At 40.3% G+C, this 24649-nt stretch overlaps 1 protein-coding gene and 1 pseudogene across 1 annotated transcript; both read right to left on the reverse strand.

Moving 5' to 3' along the window:
• Positions 1-5763: 5763 nt before the first annotated feature.
• On the reverse strand, positions 5764-23233 carry COQ10B (coenzyme Q10B). Its single transcript, XM_043446047.1, has 5 exons — positions 22803-23233; positions 17705-17854; positions 13505-13697; positions 8821-8922; positions 5764-6834 (listed from the first exon to the last, which is right to left on the reverse strand). The coding sequence occupies exons 1-5, from the start codon at positions 22922-22924 to the stop codon at positions 6667-6669; spliced, it is 735 nt and encodes a 244-aa protein (XP_043301982.1). The 5' UTR covers positions 22925-23233; the 3' UTR covers positions 5764-6666.
• On the reverse strand, positions 10694-10790 carry LOC122426900 (annotated as a pseudogene).
• Positions 23234-24649: the final 1416 nt, after the last annotated feature.

The raw sequence follows: 24649 nt of genomic DNA on the forward strand, positions 1-24649 counted from the left end.
TGTTTCTGCTTTCCTTATCTAGTTGGAATTGTTTGGACAGAATAGAAGGAAAAAGTCCATCACAGATACAAAACCAAAGTCACTTGAGACTCTGTACCTAGAAATTGCTTTGTTATTAATAAATTGGTTGGGTTAGAAAAGCAACAGATGAAAGAGGACTGAATGAATAAAGGGCAGTTAGTCTAGTATGCTAGACACTGGACTAAGTACTTGCATTATTTCAACCCTTAGAACAATCAGGTTAGGAATTACCAGATCCATGCTATAGTTACTGAACTGAGGCTCTGAATGGTTATGTAACTATTAACCTCAGCTATTAAGTGGTAGCTGTTAAATCTCAGCTATTAGTGGTAGATCCCAAATTTGAACCAGGGTTTAATTGAAAGAGCTCAAACCAAAAAGCAAGCCTGGAATGAACCCCTAAACCAGGATCTAGGTAATTTTAAGAAACCTGAGAGCTCCAACCAGAGAAAATCATAGATAAATGGGGAAATTGCCTTTTCCTTAGACTAGAATAACTGCACAAGGCAACTGAAGTTTTAGATTCCAGAGAAGTGCAGAAGTACCAAGGATCAAGAGGGTTCCTTCAAACACTGTTTGGTCAAGACAAAGGATGCTAATGACTAGGTGAGCAAGCAGGAATGGTAGATCTCCCGAGAAAACCTGCTCTGGGCACACACGGAAATCACTTGGGAAACCACACAGAGTACAATGTCCAGGCCCCGACTGCCATACTGTGAAAGCAAGTGGATTTATCTGAACAAGCACAGGCCCACAGAGGTCCTTTCCAAGGCAAAATTTACAGGTGTGTGTTATAATAAATGTATGAGTCTGAGAGAAAAGAAGCATGGAAGACACACAAACACGGATCTGATATTTAGCCCTGACCATGGAGGTGAACATTTGTCAAGGCAGCTGGATCTAGCTTTTAAAAATAGAAAAATGAAAAGGAATGCCACTATGAAATCAGATCCTGCTACTTCAGGAAGAGCTGAGAAAATAGGTCGTTTCTACTGCAACCTGGGCAGTCCCAGCTAGGCTTAAGTCTTCAGGGGTATCTTCCTGATCACAGCAACCAATGATTCTTAAACTGGGTTGGATATAAAGGACTGTATTGAAGTAAGTGATTGATGAAACCAAAAATTTTAAGATGGAGTATGTGTGTGCATGCTAAGTTGCTTCACCTGTGTCCAACTCTTAGTAACCCTATGGACTAAAGCCCTCTAGGCTCCTCTCTCCATGGGATTCTCCAGGCAAAAATACCAAAGTGGGTTGCCATGTCGTCCTCCAGGGGATCTTCCCGACACAGGGATCAAACCTACTTCTCATGTCTCCTGCATTGGCAGGCGGGTTCTTCATCACTAGCACTGCCTGGGAAGCCCAACAAAAGGAATCAATTCACGCAAAGACCCAAGACTCAGAATCACATTGACCTATGCCGTCAAGTTATACACCATCAACAAGACTCTTGGTTACCAACATCCTGCAACCTCAGCTGGTCTAAGATGGTGCCTCTTTTTGAGTCTAATATACTGACTGTCCAGAAGGATATAAAAAACAGGCAACCTCAGGAGAAACAGAAGTAATAAATATAAGAAGCTGAAATAGTAACACTCATCCTTTTTGTATGTAAATACTTTTATTGTATCATAACATTGTAGGTAGGACTCTCTGTATCATAATGCATTTAAGACATTCAAGAAAATCTGATATACTGAGCTTGCAATCTTAAATGTTCAGAAGTATTTGATTAAATAAGCAGTACTTAAATGTTCAGGGAAATTTAATTTCATACACTTAGACTGTCCAGTTACATAAGCAGTCTGTGAGTATCTAGAGAAATGCTATTTTAAAAGGAATTTAATTAAAAATGATCTTTAGGAACACATAAGGAATTCCCAGGCAAAGAGAAGTAGATTGATATCAGTGGATCTATAGGAAGTTAAAAAATTGATGGAAAAGTGATGTGACTTAGAGCTGATATAATTACAACCTAAGAACCTAAGAAGGAATAAAGAAGCAAGGTACTCAGTCCCCTAGAACTCCACCCCCAAGACTTAACATTTGGACTCGCTGGATGCTGGGGGTCTGGGTCTAGGGTTTCAGGTAAGGCCAAGAGTGGGAATGGAAACGAGGGTGAAATTAGCTGAAGGATTACTGATATTGGACTCCCAGTTCTTATCCCCTTTTCCCAGACCACCAGGTGAGTTGCCTACTGGTTAATTCTCTGGAAAATGAATAGGAATGAGTGTCAGCCTGGGACACCAGGAGGAGCAGAGAGCTAGGGTAGAGAGGGACTAAAAGCAAATGAAAGCCTACATTCCAAACTCTGAGATCCTCGGTTCCTTACAACCTTACAGAGTGCCAACTGCCAGGCATTGTGTCTACTTCATCTGTCCCTACTCCTGTTCTCAACCCCATATTTTCTAGGGCAAGAGATAGGAGAATCCTTTTGAAGAAAAACTGAGCAAAGACCTCTAGATTCTGCCATTTGTGGAGTGCCCCCAGTGAAAAGGCTGGCTTGGGTCAACTTATAATGAAACTCACCAGTCATTATGCCCCATCTTAATTCCAATAAACTGGTTAGTATGTTGCCTTCAAATATTAAAGACAAACAAGAACCATTAGACAGCCGAGGAAGACTTCAATGGGAGGACTGCAGAAATCATAAAGGACCTAAGGGGAATTTAAGATGAAATCTTGTCTCCACAAAAGAAGATAGCTATTTTTTAAAAAAAGGACTAATTAGAAAAAAATAATTTTGAAAATCGGACTTCCTTGGTGGCACAGTAGTTAAGAATCTGCCTGCCAATGCAGGGAACTCAGGTTCAATCCCTGCTCTGCAAAGATTCCACACGCTGCAGAGCAACTAAGCCTGCACATTTTAGGGCCCGGGAGCCACCGCTAAGGGGCCCCATGTGCTGCAACTGCTGAAGCCCGTGTGCCTAGAGCCTGTGCTCCACGACAAAGAAGCCACAACGAGAAGCCCTTGCACCGCAACTAGAGTAGCACCCACTCTCTGCAACTGGAAAAAGCCTTAGTGCAGCAATGAAGACCCAGCATAGCCACAAAAAAAAAAATCTTGAAAGTGAAAACTATGGCAAATAATAAAATAAACTGAAAGGGCTGGAAGATAGAATTGAAGAAATCTAAAAGGCAGAACAAAAACAGATGGAAAATAGGAAGTAAAAAGATACAGATTTAATACAAGAATTAGAAAGTCTAATTACTTAGGAATTTCTGAATGAAAGAACCACAGTATATGGAGAGGAGGAAATTATCGAACAAATAATTCGCAGAAATTCCACAGGACTCAAAGAAATAAGCCTGTGACTGAAAGGATCTGTAAGTTGCCCAACAGTTAACACAGGCAGCCAGGCAGATGGCATGGATTTTCGAGAGCTCCTGCTCAGTCACTTCAGTCGTTCCGACTGTGCGACTCCATGGACTGTACCAGGCCCCTCTGTCCATGGGATTCTCCAGGCAAGAATACTGGAGTGGGTTGCCATCTCCTTCTCCAATTTTCAGACTACTCAAAGAGTAAATTTAAATTTAAAAGTTTGCAGAGATCAAAAAAAGGATGTCAAAAGTACTGATTATAAGAACGTCATCAGATTTCTCAGGGGCAGCACCAGCTGCCAGAATACAATGAAGTCAGATCTTCATATTATGGAGGGGGGCTATTTTTAATGTGGAGTTCTAGCCTCAAGTGAGTTATAAAACAATGACATCTTCAGATACTTAAGGATTCTAAAAATTTAGCTCCCATTTACCCTTTCTCAGGAAGCCACTAGATGATTACTTTTGCATTTTGAGAGTTAAAAAAATAAAAAGGAAGCCAAATTTCAGGAAGTAAGTACCCCAAGAGGAGGGGGAGGCGGTAATTCTAGCATGACTGCCAGGAATTACAGCTACACAACAGCCTGGAGAGCAACCAGTCTAGACTGGAGCAGGAGGAGAGTGGCTGCAAGTAACAGAACACTCAACTCTAAGTGACTTGAACACTAGAGGTCTGTTATCTCACATAACCAGAAGTGCCCCAGGAAGGCAATGGCACCCCACTCCAGTACTCCTGCCTGGAAAATCCCACGGGCAGAGGAGCCTGGTGGGTTGCAGTCCATGGGGTCTCGAAGAGTTGGACATGACTGAGCGACTTGACTTCCACTTTTCACTTTCATGCATTGGAGAAGGAAACGGCAACCCACTCCAGTGTTCTTGCCTGGAGAATCCCAGGGACGGGGGAGCCTGGTGGGCTGCCATCTATGGGGTTGCAGAGAGTCAACCATGACTGAATCGACTTAGCAGCAGCAGCAGAAGTGCCCACTCTAGGTTGGTTCATTCAACCCTTGATGTTAGGGTTCTGAATTGGCTTTTCTGGAATCAACGCCCCTTCCCTTTATGTGAAAAGTTTGGAGATGTAGCTGCAAACTTCACGTCCTCACGTAACCAGGCAAAAACTAAGGAAGAAGTTTCTCTTCGAAGTTTCTTTCCACAGAGACAAAAGTCTTATCTGGTAAGTCTTATCCCAGTCTTCCCTTCAGATTCCACTGACGAGATGCCACTTCAAGAAGTTTCTAAAGGTGGTGGGGTTTTTCCCCTTTATGATATGGAAAGTATAGATGCCCCCCAATTTTTTTTTTGAATTTTCATTGGTGTGTGCGTGTGTGCTGTCACTTCAGTCGTGTCTGACTCTTTGGGACCCCATGAGATGTATGTAGCCTCCCAGGCTCCTCTGTCTGTGGGGATTCTCCAAGCAAGAATACTGGAGTGGGTTGCTGTTCTCTTCTCCAGGGGACCTTTTGGACCCAGGGATCGAACCCGGGTCTCTTTATGTCTCCTGCAATGGTAGGTGGCTTCTTCACCACTAGCGCCACCTTAACTCCACAGGTCACAGCCTTCAGAGCAAACACAAGAGCATAGATATTGGAGCCAGATTGCCTGGGTTTTTTCTCTACCGCTTCTAAGACTCGAATTCTAATGATACTTGGGGAACCTCATGGGTCAAAGGGATGGCTAAATCAAGGCAATATTTGGGTATTCCTGGGTTCCCTCACTAAAATACAATCTACATACTATCATAATACCAGCCAGTTACGTCCAACTACTAAGTTAGATTCTGAACCTAAGAACTGACTTATGGCATTTGTAAGAATAGTAGTAAAGTACAGGTTCTTATTTCCATAAACAGAGTAGTACTGTACCAGGAAAAAAACTACCTAGGTCTTATCTTTGTCACTTTAAAAAAAAATACTTTTCTCATTTAAAAGGCACATGATTTAAAAAAAAAAAAAATCTGGCATGCGGGATTTTAGCTCCTTGACCAGAGATTGAACCCAAGCTCCCTGCAGTGAAAGCTTGCAGTCTTAACTACTGGACCGCCAAGAAAGTCCCAAAAAGTACATAATTATAAAAACTACTTATACCCTGGGAAGACACCTCATTTGTAAGTGGAAACTTACTTTACCTGTGTGAAGGCACAAACCAAGCTCCATGTGAGTGGACTGTATGAATCCTTGACTACAGTATACCTACCACATGGCAGAGAGCAGCCGCTCACAACAGATCACTGCAAACACGCATTCACAGAGGGACCTAACCCGTGAAGTCCTTGGCTGAGCTGAGGAAACAAAGGATGATTAATGCAGAAGAGTTGCTGGGCAGGGGATGAAGGAAGGGAAGGGGATTAACACTGATTAAAGGAAGACTGAATTTTGCCCAGATTTGTTTTTGTTAAAGTATTCTGAGACATTTCAATAACCAAAATAACTGTACAAAAAATAAACAAATTAACTTTATTAAGTTACCACTTCAGTCCCTATGTTGATTTGTTTACAAAAATATCAGTTTGAAATACATTATCGAAAGTGAACACACAGAATAAATAGAAAATAAGGATGCATGGTGCTGCAGACACATCAACCAACTTATCTTGATCTGTTGCCCACTGCTGTAGACAAAATTTGACACAGATTCAGCATTACTGACACAGCAAAGTATCAGGGAGAGGGTTGCAAACTATGAGAAAAGTAGTTTAAAACTCTGGACCAAAAAAAACTCTCTGGACCACTCACCAAAAAATAAAAATAAAAAATAATTGTTTATCTGAAAGCTAACCTTAGTATAATACTGATTTATCTACTACTATCCATAGGAACAATTTAAAAATAAGAAAAGTGCCAGGGAACCTTCATTAACAGTATTTTTAAGTCAAAGCTTTTACTTTAAATATCTGATGATTACTCAAATATCCTAAGCCACGAGGCAGGCCCTAAGACAATAAGTTATAAATAGTCTGAAATTAATAACTTAAACGTGATATGGTTAATATAGTACACACTGCATCAGTATCTCAACCACCCTCTTTCAGGTGAGGTAACAATTAAAAGGTTTAAATGTACAGTTTCAATTTCTGCTCAGAAGAGTGATATCAGTATCCCAGCAACAGTGATGACATCCTATTATTGTAAATATGCTAATATACATACTACTCTGAATTATACTTGATTGAATTCTATGTACATGTGGTTCCATATTCCAAGTGCAAAGATGGGTTTATGATCAAAGCTGGGTTTGACAAATGCTTTCTGACGTCTGAAAGCAAATGATTAAAGCACTTCCTAAAAGTGAATAAACTAGATATGAGTAGGTGACCATTTCCTTTTTTCTTTATGTGTGATGAACTTCATGAAGCATCAATTCCCGAGGTATGTTTGTTTCTGGACCATACAGCTTACACGCTCTTCTTTCAAAGGCAGTCACCATCTGCTTTACAACTTCATCGAAAAACAATGTGGCAAGCTGAGAGTGTAGAAGTGAGCGAAATTCAAAAGAAATCTGTAGGAAAATGTTAATAACTATTTTAGAAAGACGTTTCTTTTACTAAATCTCTACTTAGGGTAATGGTGTTTGCGCAGTGAAATGGGCTCACTGGCCCAATACCTAAGGCAGAGCAATATGGGCCTATATCTAGATGAGATTTTTAACATCGCTAAGAGGGAGACTTATTTACTGCAGTAAGCACAACAAAACAAAGTCAATGAATCTCATTTTATGGCAAAGAGTTTGACTGTATTAAGTTAAAAAAAAACTGGAAAAAAAGCTTTGCTAAATGAATATATTTATCACTTTGGCTTCTTATTAGTGTGTCCCTTTAAGAGCTACCTTCCTTCCCAAAAAGAAATGGTAGCTCAGCTGGTAAAGAATCCACCTGCAGTGAGGAAGACCTGGATTTGATCCCTAGGTTGGGAAGATCCCATGGAGAAGGGAACAGCTACCTACTCTAGTGTTCCTGCCTGGAGAATTCCATGGACAGAGGAGCCTGGCAGGCTACAGTTCGTGGGGTCACAAAGAGTCGGGCACGACTTCCCAAAAGGAAGTAAGGAAGGGAACTGATCCCTCTGATAGGTTATTCCCACAAGTTAATATCAGAAAGGTGAGGTTAAGCTACAAACTAGATGGCAAAGGTGCCTCAATCTTAAAGTAGACAAGGGTTTAAATTTCATTTATATCCCCTTAAGACTGAATTCAAAGCAATCAGTTTGAGAAATAATGCCTTAAGGATGAAATATCCACTAACTTTTAAAAGTTTTAATTTTAAAATAATTTGGCTTATTAAAAAGTTGCAATACTACTACTAAGATCTCTCATATACCCGCCACTCAGATTTCAGGTTTTATACAACCACAGTGCAATTAAAACCAGGAGATTAACAGACAGAGTTAACATTACTAGATAATAATGCTATTATTTAATCTACAGAGGTTTCATTCAAATTTCCCCAAGTGTTCCATTATTGTCCACTAATTTTTATGAAAAAATTATGAAATGAAAATGAAAGCAACCTAAGAGCTGAGACCGGCATACAGTAATTAACTCAAAATTATAACCATAAAATGTAAGCCTGAGCTGCAAATACAGGAACCAACTCATATAAATAAAAAGTCAGACAAGTGACTTTAAGTTTTCTATAGCTAAGGTGATATGAACAAGAAAATACCAATACCATAGTGCTTAAATTTAAAAATATATTTTTCCTTTGCATTTTATTTCTGCAACTCATAAGATGAAGATCAATGTACAGATTTCATTTGGTGTTACACTGTTATTAAGCTGGTAGTAGGCAAGACATGTGTCTTATAATCTATGGACTTGTAAAAACTAGAAAATAGAGAAGGCATTCAAGGTTTCAGGAAAGAGAGAAAAAGAGAAAAGGTCATTTGCATTCTTTCCTTTTTTTTGGCTGTACCAGGCGGCCTGAGGGATCTTAGCCCCCGGCCAGGGATTGAACCAGTGTCCCCCTGCAGTGGAAGTGTAGAGTCCTAACCACTGGACTGCCAGGGAATTTCCCCTAGCATTCTGTCTTATAAAATTAGTGCCAAAAAAAAAAAAAAAAAAAAGTCAGTACAGAAAGAGATATTCAATACTCAGAAATCTGAGATTAAAAAAAGTCTTATAGTAATTGCTATGCATAAGCGTATGTGTGTGTGCGCTCGCGGTCAGTCGCTCAGTTGAGTCCAACTCTCCATCCCCATGGACTGGGGCCCACCAGGCTCCTCTGTCAAGGGGTTTTCCAGTCAAGAATACTGGAGTGAATTGCCATTTCCTTCCCCAGGGGATCTTCCTGACCCAGAGAGTGAACATGAATCTCCAGCGTCTCCTGCATTGGCAGGCGGATTCATCACTGAGCCACCTGGGAAGCCCAATTGCTATGCATGCAGTTTACTAATTATAGCATCTGGGTTCTAATAAAAATGAACTACTCCTTCTTTACCAACTTTATCTGATATCTGGAACAAACAGAGAGCTTTATGCGGGACTTACTGAAAAATCCAAAGTACAGGTCCTTGGGTAGCCGGGAAGACCTGGGCTGAAACGCCAGGCAGTCTCCAAATGTTTGAAGAGCTTCCCATCAGTGCAGGATGCCTAGAACACAATGAAACAAAACCAAACCAAACAGTAAAATACCAGTGGGATTGTCCAGAATCTACAATTGAGGACGCTTTAGTTGAAAGTAAGTATTTTTATAGATTAGACCACAGGTGACAAAAAGATCTCTTTAGCTCGGTACTAGGAAGAGATCTCTTGCTGACATAAGCCATTTTCCTTCCTCCTGGGATTCCCAAGATTACTGCCAGTTCTCTCTTCCATTGTCACCCACTGCTACTTCAGAGTTCTCCCCCCGTAACAAAACAGGGAGTTACTATCTGGAAGTTTACTTCCAGCTCTGCCACTTATTAGTGATCCTGAACAAGTTAATTCCCTGTATTTCCTTAACCTTTAAAATGAGCATAATGCCTATTTTTTACCATCATTATGAGATGGCTAAATTTAATACTTGTAAGGAATCTGGCATAGATACCTAGAACAATTCTGTAACTCTTGCCTGCCCAAAGATCTTCCTTATCAATCACATTTAGTCTTTCTCTAACTCACTAGTCTTTCTCTCTAGGGGCCTCTATGGTTCCAGTTTTCTTATAAGTCTAGTCCTGACTCATTGCCTTCTGACCTCTCATCTCTTCAGTGCTCGTTATTTCACAGATGTGTGTACACTGAAACATAACACACAGTGATACCATGTGCAGTGCAATCTGACACGTCCCATTCTCTATCATTAAAAAGTGCCGGTTGAGACCCATCTAAGACTTGCCTTCCACAGTGTGAAAAAAGGTGGCCAGGACCACAGTTACTAATACACTGTCAGAACTGGTTATGACCTTGAATGAAGTTCAACTTCTTTATTTACTATCCTAAGATGCCATCTAAGGGCCTTATTATACTAGTAGACAACTGACCTCAAGAATATATATGCTATGTTCCCTCAAAAGCAGGCTATTTTTTAACTCGTTTCAAAGTCTTGGGCTTCCAGGTGGCTCAGCTGTTAACAAACCCGCCTGCAATGAGAGAGACCTGAGTTCGATCCCTGTGTGGGGAAGAACCCCTGGAGAAGGCAAAGCCTACCCACTCCAGTATTCTGGCCTGGAAAATTCCACGGACTGTATAGTCCATGGGGTTGCAAAGAGCCGGACACAACTGAGCGACTTTCACTTTCACCACTGTAGAATCATTATAAACTGCACCCATACTACAAAGCACTTAAAAAGAAATGCTCTATTCACATTATAAAAAATTTTTTTGATTTTTAATATGGAAACCAGTGAAAGTTTTAAAACTTACTTAGACATGAAAAGTAACAGTCATTAAAGTAAAAAAATCTCTTCAAGGCTTCTTGCCTTCTGAGATGGCCCACACTCTGTGAAGTTTCTTCTAAATAAATCCAGTTCTTAATAAAAAAAAAAAATTTTTTTTCCCAAAGCAGTTGGCTTTATATTTGGTTCAATAATGAACATCTAATTTTTAAAACCATCAAAAATCTATAATAAAATATTATTTCAGTTATCCAACTTATTTACTTTTTTTTTTTTGGCTGCACCTTGTGGTTTGTAGCATCTTTTGTCCCCCAATCAGGGATCAAACCTGTGCTCCCTGCAGCGGAAAAGTGGGGTTTCAACACTGGGCCACCAGGGACGACCCTCTCTTTTGTTTTTAACTGGAGGCTAATTGCTTTACAATAATGTGTTGCTTCTGCCATACAACAGTGTGAATGAGCCATAAGTACACATACATCCTCTCCCTCTGAACTTCCCTCCAATTCCCCACCCCCCTAGGTGGTCACAGAGCGCTACAGTGAGCTCCCCAAAATACGGAATGGTTCGTGAACTTGCATTCATCCTTGTGCAGGGATCTTCTTTATCTTGTTTCAAGTTCAGTATATGTGCTGCTGAAGCAAGCACTCCATTTACTTTTATTTCTAACTTTTTACAACTTTTTCAGTTACCCAACTTTAAGGTAAAGCATTCCATCCTTCTTTACAATCATGTATGAAGCTTATAAGAAATTTAATAGTAAGGGAGAAGCAGCTGTTGGGAATAATCACTACAATATAGCACCTTCCTCTGACTATTTTTTAACAAAATGTGGCAGTGCTGTACTTGTATCAATAACCTAGCCCAAGGACCCACAGATTTTTACTGGTATGTTTTGATAGGGACAATACTGCCAATGAGCTCATTCCTAACAGAGATACTGAACACAGCAAGTAGGCTTCTGGCCATTACAGACTGATGAATCTACATGATGCATGTAGAATCACTGACATGTTAAGTCATAGGCACATTTGGGACAGCTAATAAAAAATGTCACATAGCTTTCGTTGCTTTCTTGGTTCTAATTTTTATTGTATGTCACATATGTGTATTAGGTACTAAGATCTAGAACCTGAGCCCAGGGGAAATTAAAAGCTGAACATAGCTGTATTTTATTCTCAAATATGTCTTTAAATATTAGCACATGAAGTGAGGCAGCTTATTTTAATGGAAAAATAATCTGGGAATCAGACATACACAGTATGAATTTGTGTGTACCTTGGGTCTCCAGAACAACCCTCAAATGCTGCCTAACCTTCAGGTCTTGCTAACATGCTAAGTTGCTTCAGTCATGTCCAACTCTTTGCAACCTCACGGACTGTGGCCTGCAGGCTCCTCTGTCCATGGGATTCTCTAGGCAAAAACAATGGAGATGGTTGCCATTTCCTCCTCCAGGGGATCTTCCTGACCTAGGAATTGAACCCTGACCTAGGAATCTTATGTCTCCTGTACTGACAGGTGGGTTCTTTACCACTAGTGCCACCTGGGAAGCCCTTTAATAATAAACTAGCACATTAAGTGAGGCAGTTTATTTTAATGGAAAAATAATTTTGGAATCAGACATACACAGCATAAATTTGTGTGGGCTCTTAATTTCTCTAAGCCTCCTAAAATTAAGATAGTAATATATAATACATACTATTATAATTAAAAAAAAAAGTTTCCTGCCTCCTTGGCAGTGCTGAAGGTTACTGAAATTACTATGAACATCTGGACATACAGGAACACAGGAACACAGCAGTGAGAACTTCATAAACAAAAGCCCTCATGACTGAGGATTCAGAGATGAAAAAGAAGATCTCCCATTGCCTTAAGTAGCTCGATTCTGTCAAGCAGAAATCCAAAGGAAGAAAGAAGTCATACAAGAGTGCTAAGAGAAATAAATCAAGCACATGCAAAGCCTAGAGGAATCACTGAGGTACAGCAGACTAGCCGTATGAAAGGAAAGGGCGAAAGCAGGCTGGGATCTAAAGGATTAACAGGCAAGGAATCAAGTTCATTACAGATAGAAGAGGGAACAACATGCAAAGGCACAGGGCTGTGGAATAAGTACTCTACGGTACATTCACCATTCACGGAAGTCAGGGAAAGGAAGAAAGCCAGGGGGAGAAAATGATATGGTTTTAGAGTTCTTTAGTTAGATGCAGGATATGTTAAGATCAAAGTTATAAGAATCTGAATGGTAAGAGATTGAGGTCAGAGGACTCAATTGTAAGATTTATAGAGATAGTCACTGTTGTCAGACAGACTAGTCTTGGCTGTGTAACCCTAGGCAAGCTATCTAACTCTTCGAAGTCTTAGCATTCTCAACTATACGATGATGGAGGATAATAAAATCTGCATCTCAAAGGGCTGTTGTGAAGATTAAACAATTCAAGTAAAACACTATAGAGCTTAATACCTTAGCTACTATAAGAGAGGCAGTGCACTATAGTAAGTAAAAACTTCAAAACTATGAGGCAAACAGGTGAAAACAGTTATAATAACGGTAAAGTCTCAGAGTGGGGCACAGGCTTGTAAGTGGAGTTGATGTTTTGACAGTGGGACTAGGGTGGACTCCCATGTCTTAGCTTCACTGGACAGTATATTCTTTCTGGTATGAGAGCCGCATGTCCTCAGTGACTGAGAAGGAGGTGAAAAAGGCACTTAGCTCTGGCCAATAACCAAGAAATGATACCACTACTAAATCAAGTGGGCACAAAACCACACAATCCAAGCTCTGAAAGCCTTTGTTCACTGTACTCTAGGAAGTCAAAATAAATGGTAATGTAACTCTGGAATTCTCCTTTTTCATGTGTTGAAGTCTGAGTACCTTTTCTGTATGTGTACCCTTCTCTGAGAAGGGTAAGATGATTAATATAACGCATGCAACAGTACCTGGCATTTCAGTACCTGGTACATGGCAGGATGACTTCAACAATGTTTATATGCTCCACATTTATATCTTTTCTATCTTTCTTCATCCTCTCACCACTTTCCCTGCCTTAACTTAAAAAAAAGCACAAGTATCAATATTAAATTAAAACATTTCTCACTTGTGTGGCTGAATCTTTCCTAGAGGTCAGTAGTTCTCAACAGAAGGACAAAAGAAAACCTTCTCATTTCCATGTTCTAGTTAAAGTTCTATTTGGAAAGAATAATGCTAATATTGTATAAAATAACACAACTTAAGTGATATAACAGGTTTTTTTTTCCTTCCTCCTATTAGTTTAGGGAAATCTTCTTAAGCTATTATACATTAATCCATTTAATATATCACTAGTTGAGGAATATTTTAAAACAACAAAAAACAAAACCATTACCTTCACCAAATGAGGTTTCACCAAGGTCACTACTGATGTATAGCGCTCCAGTACAGGTGGAAACCCAATTTCCAACCGTGTTTTGCAGTATCCAGATCTCCTCGATATTATCTCTGATTTTTTACACCAAGGAACAAAATGCTTGTAATCCTCCATTCCAGATACTACATCATACATTTCCTGCATAGAATAACTTAAAAAAAAAGGAAAGGTGTTAACTGCACCTATTTAGACAGTGCATACACACTTTAAATCAGCGGTCCCCGACCTTCTTGGCACCAGGGGCTAGTTTTGTGAAAGACAATTTTTCCATGGAATGGGGAAGAGAGGATGGTTTCAGGACGGTTCAAGTACACAACATTTATTGGATACTTTATTGCTATTATTATTACGTCAGTTCCACCTCAAATCATCAGGTATTAGACCCCAGAGGTTGGGGACCCCTGCTTTAAACTGATAATAAATAATAAAACTTACTGTGTATGAAGCAAGAAGTCATTTGGCACACACATTAATACTGCTTTATAATAAATGGCTGATGAATTATGGTACATTCATACTGTGGAATTCATCAGTTATCTAAAAGGATTAAGATCAAATATACAGTTCACCCTTGAACAACACAGCTTTGCCCTGTGTGGGTCTACTTATGTAAGAATTTTTTTGATACATATAGTATTTGTATTTTTGTTTTACAGATTTTTAAATTAAATGTGGGGGAAAGTTTGTGTTCAATTAGAAGTCACAATATGTGGAATCAAATAAACTAAGGTTTGAGTCTTGATTTTATACAAACTGTTTCAGCTTCCTGCCTTTGGATAAATCATTTATCAATCCCTTGTTTTGAAACAGAAATAGTAGAATGCATTTTTTTTTTTTTTTTTTTTTACTGCGTGGAGGGGTCTGTACTCCCAAACTTCCCATCTTTCAAGGGTCAACCATATACTTTAGAGCAAAGGCACAAATATCAAGTGTTTAATAATCGAGGAAATACACTATACACTTACAATATTTCTTAAATAGATAATAAAATTGTATATATCTTGTCTGCTTTATATACAATTTTATTATCTATTTGAGAAATATTATAAGTGTATACTGTAATTCGTCAATTTTAAACATTTGATATTTGCTTTTTCTGAAAATAATTATGTTAATAGACTATCTGTAATGAAAATATATTTTAAAAGTCCTAAAAGGATACAAAGTAAACAATTACCAGTTGTTAATTCAGGAAAAAAGAGTAGGATTAAAAACAGACTAACTCTTTAATATACATATTTCTATTTTTTCCTTTTTTCTGTCTTTTTTAAATTCTTTTTTTCTATTTTCTTCTTTTGCTTTTTCTTTTCGTTCTAGCATATATACTTCTAAATTGTTAAGTGTTTATACAAGTATGCAAACATTTTGTAATTAAGAAAAAAAATCAATTCTATAACATAAAAAAGGGGAACTTCTCACTCTTTATGAGCCAGCATAACATCCTGCCAACCCAAACTTCACAAAGAACATAAAAAACAACTTCCCTGGTGGTCCAGAGGTTGTGTGTCTGAGCTTCCAATGCTGGGGGCACAGGTTTGATCCCTGGTGGAGGAACTAAGATTCCACATGGGTAGCCAAAAATAAATAAATAAATTAAAAAAAAAAAAAAAAAAGAACATAAAAAACAAAATCTATAAACCCGTATTACCTGTGAGCACTGAAGCAAAACTTCTAGGTAAAATACCAGCAAATATAATCCCAATAATATATTAAAAAAAAATAAAACAATCAAATACAACTCATCTAAGGATGTATGGATGAACCATCCATAGTACATACATAGTATGGATGGTTCAGTACTAAGAATTATTATAACCATATTATTTAGCCAAAACAAAATCATTGTACGAGTCCCTTCACAGATGGTAAAATATAAGAAGCATTACTATTAGCATTAGAAAGAAGCCAATTAAAAAAAAAAAGAAAGAAGTCAATGATGCTTTCATTACTGTCATTTGACATTGTTCTAAAATATCAAAGAAATTAAATCAGAGCATGAAATACAGGCACACGGGTGGAAAAGAATTAGGCAAAATTATAAACTGGCAGGTGATATTTTGATCAAATCAAAAATCAATCAATCAAGAATTCAGTTAGGTAGCCTGTTAAGAAATATATAAAAACTAATACTGTTTCTATACTAACAAGCAGAAAACAGTAGCATACATACATATTTTGCATACAAATGCAAAATACCTAGAAATAAATTCAATAAAGACACATCAGGGTTTACAGTAAGGTATCACATGAAGTGAAGTGAAGTCGCTCAGTCGTGTCCGACTCTTTGCGACCCCGGGGACTGTAGCCCACCAGGCTCCTCTGTCCATGGGATTCTCCAGGCAAGAATACTGGAGTGGGTTGCCATTTCCTTCTCCAGGGGATCTTCCCGACCCAGGGATTGAACCCAGGTCTCCCGCATTGCAGGCAGAGGCTTTAACCTCTGAGCCACCAGGGAAGCCACACATCAGGGTTTAAATGGAAAAAAAAAAAAAGACAACAATGAAAACCAGACACGTATCATTCTTAGTTTTTTTTTTCCTTCATTCTTGGTTATAGTCAACACTGCTAAAGTAGAATTAATCTCAAAATGCTGCAGTAAACCACCACATTCTAAATTTTAAAAGGGTGTGTTTGGAATATGACAAAATGAGTGTTTATGTATATTTAAATTAATCTTTACGATCATGAAATGAGGCCCACAGAGGAAAGACTAAACAAACCTACTCTTCTTTCCCCATGTTCTTAGACACTTGGAAATAAATGCCAATATAAATCCCATGAAGATATATGAGACCCAGTAGCCTGGAAGCTATTTGCATAAAAGTACTCTATTGTGTTCAAATATCAATTCTAAAACATAGTAGTTTCATGTGACCCTGACTAGGTTGCTTAACCTCTCAATTTTCTTCATCCATAACTGAAAAATACCTCTGCAGAGTTATTTTAAGGGTTAAAGGAAAGAGTTCTGGCATAATGCACAAAGCTTACTCAGCACTTCATAAATGGCAGCTATTCCTTTGTGTTTATGTCAAACAATATATGGGGGAAGGTGATCATTAGATAAGACCAATTTGTAATAAAAAGAATTTTAGCACCAGAAAGAATGAGGAAACAAGAAAGAATAAATATGGTGGGAAAAATAAGCTTTGGAGTCACGACACAACATAATTTCTCAACTTCAGTTTCTTCATCTTTACAATGGGAAAAATACCTAGGTCACATGATTATTGTGAGAAAGAAACAATATATAGCACCCAACAGGCCTGTCAAATGACAAGTTCACAGTCAAAGGGAGATCTTATTAGTAGTTCAAAAGTAAAGCAGACCAATTCACCGTTTGATTTCTCATCTTTTTGTTGCCATTTCTGTTTTTATAAGACACCAGCTGGGGTCAAGATGGCTACCTATCCAAGTATTAAGGCTTGCTTTATGTGGCCTTATTGCTGGCCCCCAGTAGGCTACAAATTAAACAGCTGTCACGTGACTACTCTTGCCAATAATATCTAAGAGCAAGCACTGTGTGTCACTTCCAGGACCAACATGATTAAGCATCATGTGTATCTTTTTAAGAGATCCTGAAGACTAAGGAGTTACAAAAGTACCAAGTGGGACGGAGCCTGGGTTCTTGCCTGACTCTGTAAACAAGTTTTATTGGAACACAACCATGCCCATTTATTACACATTGTCCATGGTTAGTTCTGGGCTACACTGACCATGTTGAGTAGTTGCAACAGAGACACTATGGCCCACAAACCTATTTACCAATTGGCCCTTTACAGAAAAAGTTTGCCAACCTCTGCTCTGGATGGCAGGGGCCTCTTAGCATGTTTATATATACTTACCTATGTATATATGTGTGCAGGTGAGGGAGCTACACAAACATATTTGGCCCAACATATCAGTAATGATGCCACCATAAAAAAGAACAGTGTACAAAAATGCAGGACATAAACAGCTAATTTTCTTTAAATGTCAAGATTTAAACCTATCCTATAAAGTTACCATATGATTATATTCATTCAACCAATATTTATAAAATAGCAAGGGTGAGAAAATCAGAGCTTGGTCTGTAAGAAACGAATCTAGAAAAAAGAGGCACAATATTCTAAAGAACACTGTGAACATGCTCTTTTAGTAGACCTATTACTATATACAAACCCTATAATTCTCCTTTCTGAATATTCTTTTCTTTTGTTTATTAATGGTGCAGCAATTCTGAAGAAGGTTCTTGCATGTATCTTCTTAGGCAAAACTGAGGTATGTAGTGGAAGAGTTCTGCTCATCAGTATACCACAGGAAGCTAAATAACTGAAAAGAGAAAAATTACCTGATTGAGTAACATTGACAATTAAGAGGAAACAAATTAGAGATGGTTAAATAACAATCATACTTCAGAAGGTGTTTGCAACCTTAGAATATTCCTGAAAAAACTACACATGCAAAAAATAAGCTTCTTGAGCACCATAAAGAAAACTAAAAACACCAGCTTACAGTTAGGGTTGGAGCCTTCAGGCACAAAAGGTATCTCTCAGACCTGGCTTTTAGTCTGCAGACATGTGTTAACAACATATTCCTGCCCTAGGGTGGGAGAATATTCATTGTCCAATTTTTAACTCACCTACCCATCTTGTTTTCCCAGCTGCATCCACAGGGGTTTCCTCAATTCTTGATCTACTCTATGAGATCTGAAGTTAGGTCCCTCCCTTCACTGTGTCTGTGGCAGGCCTGTCAGCCCTATTGCGTGATCTTTCACCTTCCAATCTCCATTTCTATGTGCACAGGTAAAAACATATGTCAAGGTAATTAGAATGTTAACTGTTTAGGGTACTTCGTAATACAGATGCCTGATATGCTCTTGTTCACCTATTTTTAGCCTTTACACTAGTTAAGATTATTGAATAGCTATTATACACCACTATCTGTGCATTAGTTCACATATTTACTGAGCTGCTATTCTGTGCCAGGCACTAGGGACATAACTGTGAATAAAACAGATATAAAGATTACATTCTAGTTGAGGATTAAATAAGCCACAAAAATAGAAATGGGTGTGGGGACATGTAATTAGGACCTCCTTTTGATAGGGTGATCCAGGAAGTCCTCCGAGGTTGTATTTCAGCTGAGACATAATGGGTAGGGAGGAGTTATTCCAGCTGAGCTATTTCAAACCCTAAAAGATGATCCTGTTAGAGTGCTGCACTCAATATGTCAGCAAATTTGGAAAACTCAGTAGTGGCCACAGGACTGGAAAATGTCAGTTTTCATCCCAATTCTAAAAGAAGGGAAATGTCAAAGAACATTCAAACTACTGCACAGTTGCACTCATTTCACGTGCTAGCAAAGTAAGGCTCAAAATTCTTCAAGCTGGGCTTCAATAATATGTGAATTGAGAACTTCGGATGTATAAGCTGGATTTAGAAAAGGCAGAAGAACGAGAGATCAAATTCCCAACATCTGGTGGATCATAGAAAAAGCTAGAGAATTCCAGAAAAACATCTGCTTCATTGACTACGCTAAAACCTTTTGCTGTGCAGGTTAACAACAAACTGTGGAAAATTCTTAAAGAGCTAGAATACCTGACCGCCTTATCTGCCTCCTGAGAAACCTGTATGCCGGTCACGAAGCAATAGTTAGAACCAGACATGGAACAACAGACTGGTTACAAACTGGGAAAGGAGTATGTATATATATATGTATGTATGTGTATATTTATGTATATGTATATGTGTGTGTGTGTGTGTATATATATATATATAAAGGAGCTGTATATATATTTAGCTTATATGCAGAGTACATCATGCAAAATGCTGGGCTGGATGCAGCATAAGCTGGAATCAAGATTGCTGGGAGAAATGTCAATAATGTCAGATATGCAGAAGATACCACCCTTACGGCAGAAAGCGAAGAGGAACTAAAGAGCCTCTTGATGAAGGTAAAAGAGGAGAGCGAAAAGGCTGGCTTAAAACTCAACATTCAAAAAACTAAGATCATGGCATGCGGTCCCACCACTTCATGGCAAATAGATGGGGAAGCAATGTAAACAGTGACAGACTTTATTTTCTTGGGCTCAAAAATCTCTGTGGGTGGTAACTGCAACCATGAAATTAAAAGATGCTTGCTCCTTGCAAGAAAAACTATGACATACCTAGACAGCGTATTAAAAATCAGAGACATCACTTTGCCAACAAAGGTCTGTATGGTCAAAGCTATGGTTTTTGTAGTCATGTACGGATGTGAGAGCTGGAAAATAAAAACGGCTCAGCACCGAAGAATTAATGCTTTTGAACTGTGGTGCTGGAGAAGACTCTTGAAAGTCCATTGGACTGCAAGGAGATCAAACCAGTCAATAATAAAGGAAATCAACCCTGAATATTCATTGGAAGGACTAATGCTGAAGCTCCAATACTTTGGCCACCTGATGTGAAGAGCCAACTCATTGGAAAAGACCCTGATGCCGGGAAAGATTGAACGCAGGAGGAGGAGAAGAGGATGACAGAGAATGAGATGGTTGGATGGCATCACTGACTCAACGGACATGAGTTTGAGCAAGCTCTGGGAGATGGTAAAGGACAGGGAAGCCTGGCATGCTGCAGTTCATGGGGTTGCAAAGAGTCAGACGCAACTGAACAACAACAGCCATGTAAAGGGTGAAATAGGTATGTATGTACATAATGTGTGTGTACACACATATAAGATCTCTCTCTCATACACACATATGTGTTGTCTGCACATGGGAGGAAGAGAGGCAGATACAGCCCACTCTAAGTACTAAGGAAAGAGCCTGGCAGCATCCAGACTCTCAAAAAGATTAACAGTGCAACAGCAGTATAGCAAGCCAGGGCGAGAGCACAATGAAATAATGTTAGAGAGAGGCTGGAGCTGGATCATGCTGGGGACTACTGACCAGGACAAAGCAATTTGGGATTTATTCTCAATGAGATGCTCTTAAAGTGTTCCACCTAAGAGAATAATATCTCATTAAATCAAGTCTTCAAGTTATTTTTTTTAACAGAGAAGGGAGTGGCCTGGTGAAATCTCATGTTGTATACAAAATCTGATTCATATAAAATACGATTTACATATAAATAAAACTTCTTTAAGGACACTGACATCCCATAGTGTGGCTGGAAGAGAAAACTGAGTTAAAGAATGATTGAAGAAATTGGGGCTATTCAGTAAGAATATCAGGAGTGGACTGTAAGGAGATCAAACCAGTCAATCCTAAAGGAAATAAACACTGAATATTCACTCGAAGGACTGATGCTAAAGCTGAAACTCCAATGCTTTGGCCACCTGATGTGAAGAGCCGACTTATCAGAAGAGACCCTGATGCTGGGAGGGATTGACTGCGAAAAGAGAAGAGGGCAGCAGAGGATGAGATGGTTAGATAGCATCACTGACTCAATGGACATGAGTGTGAGCAAACTTCAGGAGACGGTGGAGGACAGAGCCGCCTGGCATGCTACAGTTCATGAGGTCGCAAAGAGCTGGACATAACAGCAACAGAAGAGCAATGACTAGTACAAAAAAGAGCAGAATGAGAGAGAAGGCAGCAGTGAACTAGAGGCGGAGGTGAGATGTAACAGATGCTATGTGTGTGGGTGGAGGAAAAATGACCAAGTGACAATCCATGGGGGTCACAAACAGTCGGACAGGACTGAGCACAATAGGAGTTTTCTGATCAGTTTGCATATTACGGTTACAATGCCCTGGACAGCACATCCATCTTCATACTTTATCAAGAACAGTATATCTTCAACTACAATATGAGAACCTTACAGCCATACACATGTTTAAACCATGGAATGAAAACTGAACAAAAGAAGGACAGATTTTTGGTCACTAAACTTCCAGTGAACTAAAGTGAAGTGAAGTCGCTCAGTCGTGTGCAACTCTTTGCGACCCCGTGGACAGTAGCCTACCAGGCTCCTCCATCCGTGGGATTCTCCAGGCAAGAATACTAGAATGGGTTGCCATTTCCTTCTCCACGGGATCTTCCCGAACCAGGGATCGAACCAAGGTCTCCCACATTGTGGGCAGACGCTTTACCCTCTGAGCCACCATGGAAGCCCAGTGCTACATCCTAAATACTGTATTATAATAAAGGTCAGAATCAGCCTTGCAATGAACTCATAAATTATCTCCCTTTTCGTTATCATAAACAGTAAATATTTACACTGAAACTTAAACCTTAATTTGATCACTAAAGCAATTTTTTTTCTCAAAAGTAACAGCCAGCATTTTATAACAGCAATACAAGCAGATCTAAAGTATGATACAGTGTTCTGCTTGGAACTTTTTAAAGCTATTTCCTAAAGCAAGGGTGAAGGATATGAGATGATTTTATTTCAGTTTCGACCAAAAAATGTCTAAAAGGATTTAGAGTTCATTGGATTGTTGATATTTTTAAAAATTCGTTGACTCTAAATGTCCTGGAAGGAGCTCAACCAGATTTGTGCTTTCTACCTCCATCCCGTACAGATTACAACTGAATTAATTTTAAAAGTTAACTTTAATTTTCGAGCATAATTTATTGAAGTGTCATTAATAAAAGGAAACTGGTGGAAATATGGAAAATTTCAGGTCTCCTCTTCCACTACCTACCAAAAAAGAACCAACCTGGAAAATCGAAGGCAGACTCTGACTCAAGGCTACAGGACTGCTAACTTACAAAGGCAGGGGGGAAAAAATCCAAGTCCCGTACTTCGACTTCGGTTTAGTTTAGCTAGCACCAAAGTGGGGGCGGAGGTGGGCAAAGACCGCTACCAGAAACTGGGGAAAGCACCTCTGGCCATCGGACACTCTGGAGGAACAAAAGGGGACTCACTGACAGGCCACAAACCCCCACGTCCATCAACACCCTACTTCTGCGCCGCAGTTATAACTTCCGGAGAACATCAGCCGTAGGCCGTAGGGGAGGAGACCGGAAGAGCGCAAAGGCACCCCCCCGCCCCATCCAGTGGATTCATCAGCGGCTTCCAAGTCGCTGACCGGAATGATTCACCGCCTCTCGCGAGGGCTGGGAACCACGAACACAAGACGGGGCGGCCTGGACAGGCTGGCGACCCTCCGGCCAAGGGGGCGGAGAGAGGGGGCCAGAGTTCGTCACTTGCCGAGGCAGTAGGCCCTTTGTCTACAGAGACGCGGAAACGCATCCGATCCGCCTGCCTCACCGCAAATGTCCCGGGTCCCCTTCCTCAGCAGGCCGTGGGGAGGGAGAAATTACCCTCGCTGCGGCGCCCCTGTTGTTCATTACCTGACATTCCTCGCAGGCACCTGCGCTGGAGCCGGGGCTCTGGCGGTTGCCGCCGACTTCGGACGGCATCCCGAGACCACCTTTTTAAGGGCTCTTTGACCTGTCCGAGCTGCCATGATCATCTTACTGAAGCCGGTCGCCAGTAAACCCGGACCAGGCCCACGGCACCGCCCTCCTCCGGCGGCCCGGGCCAGGCGCCGCCGCCCTCCAGCCAATCGGCGGGCCCCTGGGCGGTCAGGCACGCCCCATTTTCCTCTCTCCGATTGCGCATAGCTGACGCACACTGCCAGTGCCGCAGAGCCCACTGTAAACGGGCTACGTCATCCTGCCGGCCAATCAGAGGGACCGCAGAGCCGCGTGGACGAATCCCTCTAGGCCGGCGGGTCTTTAGTGCCCGCCGCGCTCTGACGTAAGCATCACCGTGACCGCTCACCCTTGCTCCAGCTCAGGAACTGTTCCTCGGATTCACCAACCGCCGTGGTTCTCTTGAGGCTGCTTCCGGTCTCGAGGCCCGCCACGTGAGCCCAGCGCAGGGGCGGGAGAAAGCCCGAGGTTCTGAGTATCGATTATGTAACTGTACGAACCGGTGAGTGCTGGGCTGGACCTGCTACCCCTGCCGGCTGCGAAGTGTGGCGTCAGTCTAGCTGTTAATCAACGTACCTGCTGTCCTTACGCCGTGAGGTTTTTATGAGGGCAATATAATAAGGTTATGGCCTTAGAGGAGAGACTTGGTTCTGTTTGCCTTCTAGAATTCTGTGTGGCCAACATTTTAACTGGTGTTCATGTATGGGTTTGGGTTTCCCTCAGCACATACAAACCGGATTTTGCGTCCATTCACCCATTTCAGGAATCATTCATCAAGTCTTGACATTTGTACTCGCTTTGTTCTTAGGTCCTTTTTTAACTTTTATATGCCGTAGTTTCTTGTAAACTGTAAAGTGAGGGTAGCCATACTGTCGATATTTAAGTGCACACAGTTTTAAGAAATTGTAGCTGACTAAATGAAATAAATATTTATTGACCACTCACTCTGCGCTGTATTAGGTGCAGGATAAATGAACAAAAGTCTACTATCATAGAGCTTATAATCTAGAGTAGGGGAAATAAATTTTCATTCAATTAAAACAGCGTCAGATAATCATATGCTGTAGGAAAAAGTATGAAAAGCAGATGGAGAGGGCTAAAGGGGGGTGCTGTTGTCAGGTGGGCCTCGGAGAAGGTGATAATGAACAGGCCTAAATGAAATGAGGAGGTGAACTATGTGAATATTTGGGAAAGGAACAGCAAGTGCAAAGGCCTCAGAAACAGTCTTGCCTGTTTTATGAGAAGCAAGGGCTTTGTATTACAGTCAGTGAGGGTGAGAGTGGTAGGAAATGAGGCCAGAGGTAGTGAGGGCTTTTTCATAGTATCTGGGAGGCCATGGTGCCATCTTTGGATTTTATTCTAAGTGTAAAGGGAAGTCATTTGAGGTGACTTGATCTGATTTACATTAACATAAATATTCCAGCTTTTGTGTATCTGTATGATGATTATTTTCTACTCTTGCTTTCTTCATTGCAGCTGTTGTTCAGTTGCTCAGTTGTGTCTGACTCTGCGGACACCATGGCCTGCAGCACGCCAGGCTTCCTTGTCCTTCACCATCTCCTGGAGCTTGATCAGAGTCATGTCCATTGAGTCAGTGATGCCATCCAACCATCTCATCCTGTCATCCCCTTTTCCTCCTGCCTTCAGTCTTTCCCAGCATCAGGGTCTTTTCTAATGAGTTGGCTCTTTGCATCAGTATGTCAAAGTATTGGAGTTTCAGCTTCAGCATCAGTCCCTCCAATGAATATTCAGGGTTGATTTCC

Source organism: Cervus canadensis, chromosome 24, assembly GCF_019320065.1.
Source record: "Cervus canadensis isolate Bull #8, Minnesota chromosome 24, ASM1932006v1, whole genome shotgun sequence".
Lineage (NCBI taxonomy): Eukaryota > Metazoa > Chordata > Mammalia > Artiodactyla > Cervidae > Cervus > Cervus canadensis.

Coding starts and splice junctions, on each gene's coding strand:
- COQ10B (XM_043446047.1), bottom strand. CDS start 22,924: ATGATCATGGCAGCTCGGACAGGTCAAAGAGCCCTTAAAAAGGTGGTC. Junction 13,698..17,704: donor TCAGAAAGGAGAATTATAGG/GTTTGTATATAG, acceptor TTTTTTTTTAAG/TTATTCTATGCAGGAAATGT. Junction 6,835..8,820: donor CCTGTACTTTGGATTTTTCA/GTAAGTCCCGCA, acceptor ATTTTCCTACAG/ATTTCTTTTGAATTTCGCTC.